Source organism: Solea solea, chromosome 14, assembly GCF_958295425.1.
Source record: "Solea solea chromosome 14, fSolSol10.1, whole genome shotgun sequence".
Lineage (NCBI taxonomy): Eukaryota > Metazoa > Chordata > Actinopteri > Pleuronectiformes > Soleidae > Solea > Solea solea.
The window spans coordinates 19,897,282-19,910,540 of record NC_081147.1 but is presented as its reverse complement, the minus strand read 5'-3'; the positions used below and the strand labels follow the sequence as shown (position 1 = coordinate 19,910,540).

Here is a 13,259-nt window from a genome sequence, read left to right as displayed (position 1 = left end):
TAACGCAGGTCATCAAGTCACTCATTATGTGTGTATGCACCACTGAGATGAACCCAATTTGGGTTTAATAAGCAGTTTGTTAGTGTAACTACATACACTGCTGCCTTTTGGCTTCAAGCAGTGTGGAGTCATCACCCAGGGTGATAACATTTATTCAAATAAATGCCGTTAATTCAAAGAGAAGTCATGTTCATTTTTGCGGTTGGGGGTAAATAGAATTCACACAATCATATTCTCAATTCAAAATCATGGGAGTGTGAATTTTGGCCAATTTGGCTGAAATTAAAATTATGGTAAGGAAGGGTTGATGGTTGATCTAAAAGTTATGAGATAATGCTTACATGAAAAAGAGTATGCTGTTCTTGGTCTTGTGGTACTCTCCCACTGTATTGTCATTTTTATTTTTTTTATTTAACCAGGAAAAGACTCATTGATTTTAATAATCTTTTTTGCAACAGTGTTCTGGCCAAGACAGGCAGTGGCAAAGTCATACATACACACAAACACAAGGTGGACACAAACATTACCTCACTTAGTATCCAATACTGCAACCATTTCAAGGTCGGCTGCAATAATAAAAATCCTCAGGCAAAACATCTGCAGCCAGATGTTTCTGCCTCCAGGTCATCTAATTTCCCCTTAAAAGTGTTCAATGAGACCAACTTCTTTAGTTTCAGAGCTTTTCTGTAACATGTTCCGGCAAGAGCAAAATCCCGAGACCGAAGACTATAAGTTCCAGTATTATTTTGGTTAATGTAGGACAAAAGGTAGGAAGAAGGAAGTAAACCTAAGATAGCCTTGTAAATGAGAATATCCAGGTGTCTGAGTCTATGTGTTGATATGGAGGACCGTCCAACCCGATCATACAGTGTACAGTCATGAGTAAGCGCTTTAAAACCAGTAATGAACCTCAGAGCTGATGATGATACAGTGTCAAGAGCATGCAAGCTTTGATTAGTCACTGTTATCCATGTACTGCAAGCATGTAACGTAATAGTCTTTTAATTTATATGTAGTTGGTTTTTCACTCGCATTACAACAGGCGCTAATGTTGACACCTATTAAAGTTAAGTTTACCAATAGTTCAATCTGAGAAAGTGCTGAGAATCAAACAATCGTATTTTCTTATCATATATATATATATATATGTATGTGTATATATATATATATATATATATATATATATATATATATATATATATATTACTGTACTTGGAGTCTTTTTAGGTCTTTGGGTTTCTGACTATTTGCCTGATGTTAACCACAAAGACCTGTCTGCACAGACATGGTTGTTTTTTGTTTGCCAGTCTCTAAATTCTGGTGTTTGTTTATGGGGACATGGAGGAAACCACAATCTATCTATTGCATTGAATATAATGCCGTGACACATAATACATATAGTACACTTTTATTCAACAACAGAACGCTTCATCTAAACGATAAGTAATACAAATGCACAATATAAATCACAAAAATATGTCGATTTAAAGCACTTAAAACACAAATGTCTTGTATCTACGTTGCTCTGTACCTCATAGTCCTGTACAGGGAAACACGATCAAACTTACTGAAGCTTGATTGTCAGTTAAAATACTGTGGTGTGGACTTGTTTCCCCCAAAACAATCACAGTATTATAATAATAATAATAATAATATCAATAATAAAATACATATATTTCTTTTTATCTAATAGTTACAAAATGTGAAATAATGCACATAATGTCATGCGACTGTACGACATCATCTATCCAATCAACTCACTGAATTGCTGCTCGATGTGATGAGTCATGGTAGTTACACAACATAAGTACTCACATGAGTGCTAATCCTCTCCGTGGTAGCTTTGTCCACTCAAATACTGTGTCTGTGTGGTATCTTTACAAATGTACAAGGTTTAATAGAGTTTTTTTGGGGGGAATCCTGTGGTACATAATGCAGCCAATGCTAAAAAAAAAAACAAAAAACACATTTGAATCCATGTTGTTTTCTTTTACCGTATTCTCTGCACACGGTATGTTTTTTGACAAAAAAAAAAAAAACATTACCAAGATGGAAAACGTGGATTCCATTGACACTGAAAGGTGGACAACAAGGAGGCCAAGATAAACGTTTTTGTGTGGGAGAAAGAAGTCACCAACCCCAACAGGCACCAATTCATCTACTCGAAAAAACGATAATGTGACAAGGACATAAACATACGTACATAAGTTCACTTGCTCAACAACAGAATAAAGCGCTACAAATATTTCTTTTCTTTCCCCCTTAAAAGCAATTATCCTGAGTTTGTAAATTGCATGTGACGCTGACATTCACTAACACAAAGACGGTACATCCTCTGACTGGCAGGATCACAAATGATAAAACACACATACACACACGTAACATTTCAAAAGAGATACTTGTGTCGTTTATGCAGATTGATACCTTTATCAAAGACAACTAATTATAACTAAAAACTCATTTACAATGATCTAAAACCAAATAAATTCCACTTCTGGCTTCCATTCAATTAAAATGCCACCTTTTATGTAGCAGCAGATAGTACAAGTAACAGTTTGTAGACCCAAAACATAAAACGTTTGTTTTAGCTATGTATTTTTCAAGATTTGATCTAGTGAAAATAAATACTCTTCTAAGATTTCTTTACGCTGTTTCTATTACAAATGTATAATACAACAGTGAATGCTCAGGTACTTTTACAAATGCATGGCAAATTAAGTCGTAGTGATTGATGATGTTGGTGATGAATACCAATATTCCCAGTGTCAGCAACTTCATTAGCAATAACCCTGTTGTAAAAAAAAAAAGTCATATTCGTCGAATACAACCCACTGAGTTCATGTGCTTTGTTTGCTGTGGACTGTGAGCTCCCTCTCTGAGCTGATGCTGGTCGAGGTGGTGTCTTTACGGCTGTCCCTTGACTTCCTCTCAAAAGTGGGGGAGGACGATGTTGTGCATTCTTCCCAGGTCCGCAGAGGGAGGACTCGAGCAGCCAGACTGGGCAGGTGAGGGTGGGCACCCGAGCGGCCCTCACCTGTAGTGGTGAAGCAGCTCTCCACGGCCGAGCTCTGGCTGGCACGGCCCTGTTTGCAGAACAGTCCACAGAGCAGAGCCAGGAATTCCTTCCTCACACTCCGGTGCATGTAACCATATATGTATGGGTGTAGGCAGCACTGTAAGAAGAAGAGCACAAGGGCAAGAGAGGACAACCAGGGGGGTACGGCTGCTCTGGAGCTCATAGAGATTGTATTCAGTATGCTGTAAGGCCCCATGCTGAGGATATAAGAGGCCATAATGACAAACACCACACGAGCTGCCTTGCAGTGATAGTGGAAGCGTCGGTGCCTGACTCGAACGGGGTAACCCCTGGCCGGGTAAGGCCCATCGGGTGACCTCGTTGTCTGAGCCTGGGGCTGCTGCTGTGGACTCCCAGTTCCCTGGACGTCTTGTGGGGAGGGCTGGGAGTAGGACTGTGTCTGTATTGGGTGCACAAGTGCGTTCTGCCGCCGAGCTGCTCTGAACACCATCCAATAACATCCAAGCATAATGAGCACAGGTAGCCAGAACGAAAAGGTGGACACCACAGTGGAGTAGGACAGGCTGGAAGACCACACCACGGAGCACATGTTGTGGTGCCGGTCAAAGTCAATGATCCCCCAGCCGTAAAGAGGAGGCGTGCTCTGCAGGAAGCTGAGCACCCATGTGCAGATGATCAGGTTGGTGCCCAGGTGAGGGGTCATGCGGGTGGGATAGGAAAGCGGGTGGATGATGGCCAGGTAGCGATCCACAGAGACCACTATGATGGTGTTGACCCCAGCAAAGGCGAAAATGTGCATGAGCACCACCAGGGCCTGGCACAGTCGCACGTCCAGGGGCCACACGCCTGGGACGGCGGCCGCCATGGCAAAGGGCATGACGAGTATGGTCTGCAGGAGGTCTGCCAAGAGGAGGTTGAGGACAAAGCGGTTGGCCACGTGCAGTAGCTGAGGCTTCCTCTGGAACACCAGCAGGACCACCACGTTCCCAAACAAAGACACACACACAATGACGGATATGAGCACTATCTTGACCACACAGCTGGCTGTGGACAACCACGCCGGCTCTGTGAAACCTGGCTCCCCAGGAACATCTGTAACATTTGTGCCCATACCTGGTGCACGAGAGCTTTGCATTGTTTGTCCTGCACCAGTGCATGTGTCCATCACATCCAGCAGATGTGCATACAGTAGAGTCAGGTAAATCCCACCATCATCATCATCATCATCATCAGCAGCAGCAGCAGTAGCACAATGGCAGGAGAGCGAAGCAGCTCGGGTTTGGTTTTGCTTTCAGGCTGCCACACAAATGAGCTGATGTATCTGATGCTTCTCGCTGTATTTTCATTTGCACCCCACCTTCATCCAGGAAACACAGCACAGTGGAGTCACATCACTGTGACTGTGAGGATCATTAATACTGATGCTCATCGTGACCGGCGTTTAATCCCCTGAACGTTTCACCCGCCGAGCAGGCCCTCTCCTCCTCCTCCTCATCCTCATCCTCCTCGCAGCATCAGCACCAGTCCACATCTGCAGGGTGAAAAAAAGAAAAAAAAGGGAATCTGTCTGGCGACAATAAATACCACCGTACACGCCGCTCAGCGCCGAGCATCAATGTCCAGACGGAGATTACCGATGTGGGAATAACGCGTTAATATGCGCAGGTGATCGCTGATGTGATGATTCGCGCGGAGACGCGCTCGTTTCTCACCGCTTTGCTCCCCATTGCAGCCTCAGCTCCAGTCAATGGCACTGAGCTTTTCACGGCTCGGCTCACACGTACGGAGTGACGATCCGTGTCTTCGCCCAGCGGGGAGTCTCTCCTCCAGACGAACACATCATCTACCCGTTTAGCTGATCCGTTCTTTTCGGCGCAGATGAGACGTTTATTATTTTAATCAGCTTTCAGTCCTGCTCCACAGTCTTATAGGCTACTTACGGTCTGGTCCTGTCTCCGAGCTGTCGGTTGGGGGGGGGGGGACAATGACACCTGCACTGATGTCTCCTTCATCTCTCTCAGCTTGTCCCCCCTCCTCCATCCGATCTCCCCCCCCTTTGTTTGTTGTGAGTGTGCGTTTCTGTTTCACACGTTTAATACATGCGGACAGGGGCGCCGCTAGATAGTGTGTGGCCCACAGGGATTCAATAATTCTGCAAATGGCCAGGCTGGGGAATCTTAACCCTCCATTGTGTACAACATCAGTGTTTGATCAAATATGGAGTGATCTTGTGGAATTTCAAATGTGGACCAATGCATAACATTCAGGTTATTGGCAGAATCTGAATATATGACCCAGGGACGGCCCTTTTGAGGGCCCATTTTGGTGCCCTTTAGCAAGAACAGCAACAACTTCCCTGTTACATACCAAAACCAATATAAGATCCTCTCTACCTTTCTGACCTCCTTCATTCTTTGTGTTTGCTGCTGCCTCTCATGGCCAGGACTCCTTAATCTCAATGGGATTAAATAAAGGTTAAATAATATATTTATTTATAGCATGAACTGATGTTTCTAGTGACCTGAGTAGTCCACAGTTCTACCTCAAAATTGTTCTTTGCTGATCTGAGACATTTCTAGAGTTAGAGTTAAATAATGCTGTCATAGTCCTGAGGTAGACTGTAGCACAGTTGACCTAAAACTCTTGTATTCGACAGCAGCTCTTTACCAGATTTGCCACACGAGTACACAGAGGATGTTTTATGATGCACTTGGCACAAAGCAATTAAATAAATTGCTTAATTCAGGATGTAAATGAGAACGAGCATGCACATGTTCAATTATTATATCTCTTTGTGGCTTCATTATTCTGCCTCTAACAGGATGGAGGAGGCTGAAACCAGAGACTGGATAGATTGAAAAACCACTGCTGAGCTGAAATGTATTAACCTCCGATTGGTTCTGGAAAGCTGTTAACGCACATTTTTATATACAGGACCAATCCTGGGCAACATAAAAAAGTATTCTTCAACATTTCAGTGTTTAAAATGTTTTTTTGCCTCAGTTATTGCACAGAAAACAAAAGCAGCAGTGCATTACGCAATCCAATTAGTCTGCACGGCTTTCGCGGGCCTACTCATCAGTGCTCGTAATTAGCCATTTTATTTTAAGCCTTTGCTCTGTGGAAGGTTTTCAAAAAGCCCTTTGATGTGACTCACCCTGAGCTGCTTTAGATTGCAAATGAGATGGTGACCACAGAGGGGCGGGGAGATCTCTCCCTGTTATGCTGAATGGGAAACCATAGACCATAGACCTGCTACTAATACAGTATGGACGTCTGACGACACCTGCAGGTGAACATGATTGTGTCTTTCTCTCTGTCCCTCCTTCACTTTCAGGCCCCTTTTCCACCACAGATATCTGGACAGGACTTAGCAGGACAAGTACAGGTGTTACCAATATCATTCATGTGGTAATGAATGAACACCTGGTGCTTTTCCTCTTCCTGCTGCTGTGAAACGGACCGTGAGCCTGTGAAGGTGTAGTCTTTCAATGTTTCTTCATGTTTATGTAAGAATCCTTATAATAGCACACTTTATTAATTAATTTATTTATTATTTGTATAGCGTCTTTTTTAATACTAGGAGATTGCAGCTCAAAGTGCTTCACAATAAAAGGAAAATACATTTGAAAAAAGCAAATGCAACAGTGAAACTCATCACAGGGTGGAATGAAAAGGAAACGGCTATAGAGTCAAGAGGTTTAAACCCTGTTTTAGCTTTAAAAGAAACTAAAAATGCAAATAAAACACAACACAGGGTGGAATAAAAAGGAGCTAGAGTCGCAGTGTTCTTTGCGGTACATAGCTAACAAGGGAGTTGGCAATGTAGCTTGGTCCCAGCCCATGAAGTGCTTTGTATATAAGTTGGAGAAGCTTAAAGTCAACTCTAAATGTTACAGGGAGCCAGAGTAGAGCAGCTAACACTGGACTCATGTGCTCTCTCTTCCTGGTTCTGGTTAATAAACGAGCAGCAGCAGAGTTTTGGATGAGCTCAAGTCTGTAGAATAGAATAGAATAGAATAGAATAGAATAGAACAGAAATACTTTATTCATCCCCAAGGTGAAATTGTTTTAACATAGCAGCAATACAAACAAATATTATAAACATAAAATGTAAAATGTGCAACAGTGGGGGGGAAAAAAAATAATGCAATAGTAAAGGAATGGCATAAAGGAGTGGTTATGAAGTAACAAAGATTGTTCCTCAATATAATCTGAGGGGGAAATTAGATTTGAAAACTGTTACTGTGCTATTGAAAAGTTTTTTGTATTTCAATCCGACTGTGCAACAGTATGAGTGTAGTGTTGAGGCAATACAAGCCTGATTCAGTTCAAAAAGACGTATAAAGAAGGGGTTTTCATGACGTTCAAAGAGGAAGAAGGAAGCCCATAATCACAGATTATAAGGTATAATATATAGAGAAGATGGGTATAGCATATAAAGAAATGAATGAATGGATTGGTGAGCAGGAAGCTAAAAAATAAAAATATGTATATTATTATAAATAAATAAATAAATAAATGAATATTATGTTGAGTTGTGGAAAATGGGGGTGGGAATAAATAGGTTTATACTTCCTCCCACTGCTTTTTGAACATGTAAGTTGATAGATTTTGTAAACCAATGCGGTGGAATGCACATCTGCATTTGTTTTCTTTGGTCTGTTTTGTTTTTACATGTTCGAAATAAACAATAAATAATAAATAATAAAAAAAAGTTAATTAAAATAGCCCAGTCTGCTTGAGATAAAGGCCCGTGTTAGTTTTTCAGCATCTTTTGGATTTATAAATGGTCACACTTTAGTTTAATATATATATATATATTTATTTATATATATATATATATATATATATATATATATATATATATGTATGTAGTAATATATCTGTTTCTCTTTTTGTCAGTACAAGCCATAAAAACAATATATTATCAGTCAAGGACATTGCAACAGGGTATGAAAAGCAGCTGGAGTGGAGGGGCGGGGTGAGAAGGGTTGATTTCATTAGTGTGTGGCAAAATCAGTTTTGTTATTCTATGTTGTCGTCACATCTACCAAGACTGCAAATACATATTTGTTGGAAACTTCTTCAGTTAGCCCAGCGTCAGGCTACACCCACATATTTTTGGACGGTGACACTGTCACATCGGAGCAGTCTATTTCAGTTCCACACCTCTGGCCTCTTCACGAGAACGTGTGAAAATGTACGTGTCAAGGTAAACAGGAAGTTGATTTTCTGATCTGCTTTTGTTTGATTAGTTCCAGGAAATACCAGCGCTGAGAAAACAACGGTGGCGAAAAGTAAGTGAGGGCAAGGATTTGGTTTATGAGACTGACAATGAACTAAATAAACCAGCAGGGAGTAAAATGGAGTTAACTGTGTCGTACTATTCAACCGTCTCTGTTTATGTGCAGACCGATGCTAATGCCGCCTCAGAGTTTTCAAACCTGCCTCTTTTAGAGGCTCTGAAATGCCAATATATAGTGGCAAACAGTTGATGTGATTTAAAATGACAAAAGAGTAGATGAATGCAGCTTCATTTGTGTCCTTCAGTCCGATTGCCGGGTCCTGGGCCCCTAGTTTCCCTTTGAACACCCCTGCTATTAATACTGCTGATACTAATATGTACAGGTGGATTCACAAATTTAATAAATATATATATAATTCATTAATTAATTGTTAGAAACAAGTACACCGTTCACCTATAAACTGAACATTAACCCGTCTGAGGGATGCTCTGCAAATAAAGTTATTGCCAATGCTTAGATTACTGATAATGCATGTAATCAGATGTGCAGTCTCTTTCCACTGGTTTGGGAATGTTTGGAGGTCTTCTGCCCTCTGCTGGCCAAAGTTAGACCCAACCACCTTTTAGAGGGGTTTTTGTTCAGGACAAGTTGAGGATTAGTGAAGAAACAGGGCGTGGGGAATTCTCATTATTCAAAGCACGAATGCTGAGTGTCTTTGTCGCTCTGCCCGTGTATCTCTGCAGTGCAGCTGTTGAAACGAGACAGTCGGTAAAACCACTGCTGCATATCCAGGTAAATCAGCATTATTGCAGGTATGAGGGGGACTTAACTGTATTACCGTGCATGAGTTACAGCCATTGTTGCTGTGATCCACACAGCTTAGCTCACGTCACGAAGCTTTTTGTAAATATATTTCTTGAATAGTGTTTATTTTGTGTGAGAGACCTTAATGTTTACATATTTTCCCCGTGGCCTCTTCAAAACACCTCAGACAGTTAGCCTGAAATCACCCTGCCTTATGAGAGGAACTGTCTATGTAAATAGTCCATATTTCTTTTTCCAGGTGCCAAAAAGCCATGTCATTGCTGATACAAATGTGTCACGGTGCAATTTGGTTTTGGGAATCTACTTCCAACAGTGAAACAAAAGCTCCTCTCCCGAGATCGGCTGTTTTCCCTTAAATCAACGTCTTGTTTAAATTTATTGATAATCCCCCTTTTTTTCGTTTTATCTCTGTGATGTTGAAAGCAAGCGCGATTCACGAGGGAAACAATCAAAGGCTCGCCACTTGGCTGACAAAGCTCTCTGTGATGTTTGGAGTGCTTGATGTTTGATATTGAGGGTGTTATATGAAGGTGTTGTGACTTTAGAGACAATGTTCTCGTTGTTATTAAGACTCCAAAGAGAAAGTAACACAAAGTTTTTCAGCCAGATGAATTTCAATTCTCATTAGTACATCAACGTTGTTGGCGGCACAGTCTTCAATGACTTACTCATACAGCAAAGGTCAAGCATGTTATATGAAAGTCAACACTTGAACTGATACAAGAGAAACTCAAACCTCAAACATCTGCAAAGGTTCAGTATCACCACACCTTACATACATAGGTATAGAAAGACTATATGTACTTCAACATATGCAATGGTGTGTTGCTATAATGTATACACACTGAATTCTTTAAAAAGTCCCCTGTACCACACGCACCTTCATCTCGAAAGGTAATTTCCAGCATCATTGTGGAAACAGGAATTTATTCAAGCTGCTTCTCTAATCTGTCAGCTCCAGACCTCTGAAGTTAAATGTTTTTACTGTAGCGCTCATGGAAATAAATAAATTATAAAGTCACTCAGGATCCAAATTATTATTGTCATTCTGAAGACATGGGCAATAGCTTTCGCATATTTTGTCCGTGTTGCTTTGTTCTCCTCCCGGCGCTGCTGCACACATAATGAGAGAAAAGGTAAAAACAAGAACCTAAACACCATTATCTCATCAGTGCAGCTCAGGGAATCATCGTTCCTCTGTCATTGTTATGAAGAGGCCAGTGGAGGATGAACGGATGAATGCAGGAATGTGCTTAATTAACGCATTTATTGGAATGGACGGAACATCATAGACATGTTATGTCTTAGTGGAAACGGAGAGGCTCCTCTTAACACTGTGGTCTGTGCTGTGTAAACACAACAATAGTGTATGTTCGTTTGAATATTTTACACATCCTTCCACCTGTTAGGATTCCAGGAATAGACGCATGAGGACACACAGAGTAAAGGACACACACGGACACACACACACAAAGCATGGATGTAGTGGTCAGCTGCAAAGAGAAATCTGTGTAAGCAAACAAACAGGTTCGGGGCACTGCTCTCTAAAGAGAGCCTTTCACTTCATGGCACAATAGCAGTTGTCTCTGGAGCCCAAACAGTTTACGAGTAATTACTAGTGTTTTTTCCTCAGAAGGTGATTACTTTGCTACATTTTGCAGCCATTGTCACCGGCCGCGCACCGCACTCATCAGTCCCACAAAGCGGGGGGAGAAGTACTCAATTGATGATGAGCCCTCTGTGAGAATTTAAAAGTACTTGTATGAGGCTCTTTCAGGAGATTAACTTGCAATAAGGGCTACCTGCCACGGACACATTCCCTGTATTCATGGTGGTGGCACAAAGACTTTTTTTTAAGAGGGGCACAGCTGCATGAAAGCAACGGGTGAATGGGGATAATAGTCACAAAAGACAACAAACCTCAAGTGTAAAGAAATAGAGTGTTTTTTAAGATGGGGAGGCTTCCATTCAAAGAGCAGACCGTTCCTTCTTTTGACCATTGAGGATGTGGCCACTCCACCACCCAAGGCCTCACTCTAATTATTTTAGGACAAGACATGTTATGGTGCAAAGTGGCAAAGAGGGCGCACTCTGGACCAAAGTGCACTTACATTCAATCATTCTATTTGACAGGTTCCCCCCCCCTACAAATGAGCGTCACACACCAGTGGACTGGCACAATCGCGAGGCTCCTGGCAGGGCCCCGGGGCCCCTTTGCTGGAGGTAAATAACCGAAATCGCACACACACACACTTGTAGATGTGAGTAAATGTATACCCACATGTGAATAGGTGTCTTATTTAGTGGTGCGTTTGGAGAAAACGGTACAGCTGTTGTACGGGGGTTTTAGATTTAATTTTTATTTATTTTATCTGGACATTGTGGAAATCTTCAAAGGCAGATTAAGACCACAGCCGCGGGGGCCCCGGATCCGATTCAATTCATTATAAAGAGAGAGAGAGACATACGGACAGAGAGGAAGAAAGAGTGAGGGAGAAACCGGCATGGGTCCTTGATTGCCTAAATGTGAAAATTGCTTATGCCATTATTTCAGATGAGAAAGTGGGAACTGAATGGGTTTGCTTTAATATAACAGACATGGGATACCACATACAGAGAGACAGAGGGGGGGCCAGACTTCTTTGCTTTTGCTCACGCAGTGGAAAGGCCCTGACAGGTGTGCTTTTGTACGCGTATGTCTATGTAAGGGTGAGGCAGATTGTGTGTATGTGCACTTGTGAACCAGAATCAACAGACAAGGAGTGTGCGTGTGTGTGTGTGTGTGTGTGTGTGTGCAGTGCGTGCACGTGGGTTAAGTCTCTCCACATTGTGGTGCCACTCCCTGGTAAAGCGAGAGGCCTTCTCACTTCTTGTTGGTCTGGTCTCGTAGCAGGCCAGGATTCAGTGCTGAGACTCCTGTGTGAGAGAGAGAGAGAGAGAGAGAGAGAGGAAAGTGTGAGCACGTGAACGGTGAGAAGCGAGCGGTATAGCTTGAGGAGAAAATTGCATTTAACACGAGTGACTCAGTTCTGCGGTGTCAGTGGTCTGGATTAGTTCGAACACAGTTCAAGAACGCCGCCAACTCCAGTCTGCATCGCACATCTTTGGTAAGAAAATCTTCATTTGTTTTTGTCAGAAATGATTCTGCGTTGTATTATGTTCTTCTTTTTTTTTTTTTACAATATGAAATCACACAAACGTCATCTAAAATGTTATGGTGATGCCAGGTTTGCGATAAATTAAGGAATAAACCGTGTCAGTGATGAGTGGCACAGCTGAACACCACCTCATGCGTCTCAGTGCCATTGCCAATGAGGTGACACTGATAGGTCAGAGGTCACCTCATCTTATTTAGAGATGAGGGACCGGAGAGCAAGGAATAATCTCAACGCATAATCTTTTTGTGGTATGCCCTTTTATTAAAAATACCATGCATTTAGTTTTTTCACCCTGTATTTTAAAGATTCTTTGCTCCAGAAAAACACAACTCCATCAACAGGTTCTGTTTTTTCTGGCTTGAACTGAAACAGCTGCAGACTGATGTTTCAAATCTGACCACTAGATGTCAGAATTTGTCTAATAACAGTGCTCTGCTCCCCCTGCTGTCCCAGCCTTCACCAGCACCTGAGGGGAGAACTTGTGAGTAGCCTACACATGGTGTGACAGCTTCCCCAGGAAGCTTGGGTGACATTTGCCTCACTTAATGACACAAGCTAATTAATCATTAGCTGTCCCAGAGGTATTGCTGTTAGAGAGGCTTTGTCGTGCCTCTCCCCAGTAGGGGGTCCCAGCCTCAACATGTTATGTATGCATAACTGCCTCATCCCACACTACAACATCTTAATTCTCACTCGTTAAGCTAGTTTGACTGAACTGCATTCGGTCTATTTCAACCCTTCATCTGGGATAAAGTGTAATCTGCAGAGACACTGATCATCTTAATTTCAGCCCCTTTGCCTGTAACGTAGTCGGTCATGAAGTCTCGTGCAGTGTGTCAGGTGTACGGGGGGGGGGTGCTCGGCAGGCGGGGTGAAAACTGCCTGCACTGGTAGAAAAGCAGGCATTTCTGTTGATGGCTGATTGAGTGGACAAGAGGATGTGTGCATGTCGATTTGCTGCATCGCTGGCTTTAACCACATCGCCTTATT

General features: G+C 42.2%; 1 protein-coding gene across 2 annotated transcripts; it reads right to left on the bottom strand.

Annotated features, from left to right (window-relative positions):
- Positions 1-1,392: 1,392 nt before the first annotated feature.
- gpr101 (G protein-coupled receptor 101) lies at positions 1,393-4,998 on the bottom strand. Of its 2 annotated transcripts, none has more exons than XM_058650010.1 (2): positions 4,672-4,998; positions 1,393-4,568 (listed from the first exon to the last, which is right to left on the bottom strand). In XM_058650010.1, the coding sequence occupies exon 2, from the start codon at positions 4,200-4,202 to the stop codon at positions 2,838-2,840; it is 1,365 nt and encodes a 454-aa protein (XP_058505993.1). In that variant the 5' UTR covers positions 4,203-4,568; positions 4,672-4,998; the 3' UTR covers positions 1,393-2,837. The 2 variants fall into 2 exon arrangements, with proteins under 2 accessions (XP_058505993.1, XP_058505994.1); XM_058650011.1 differs by having other exon boundaries at positions 4,750-4,998.
- Positions 4,999-13,259: the final 8,261 nt, after the last annotated feature.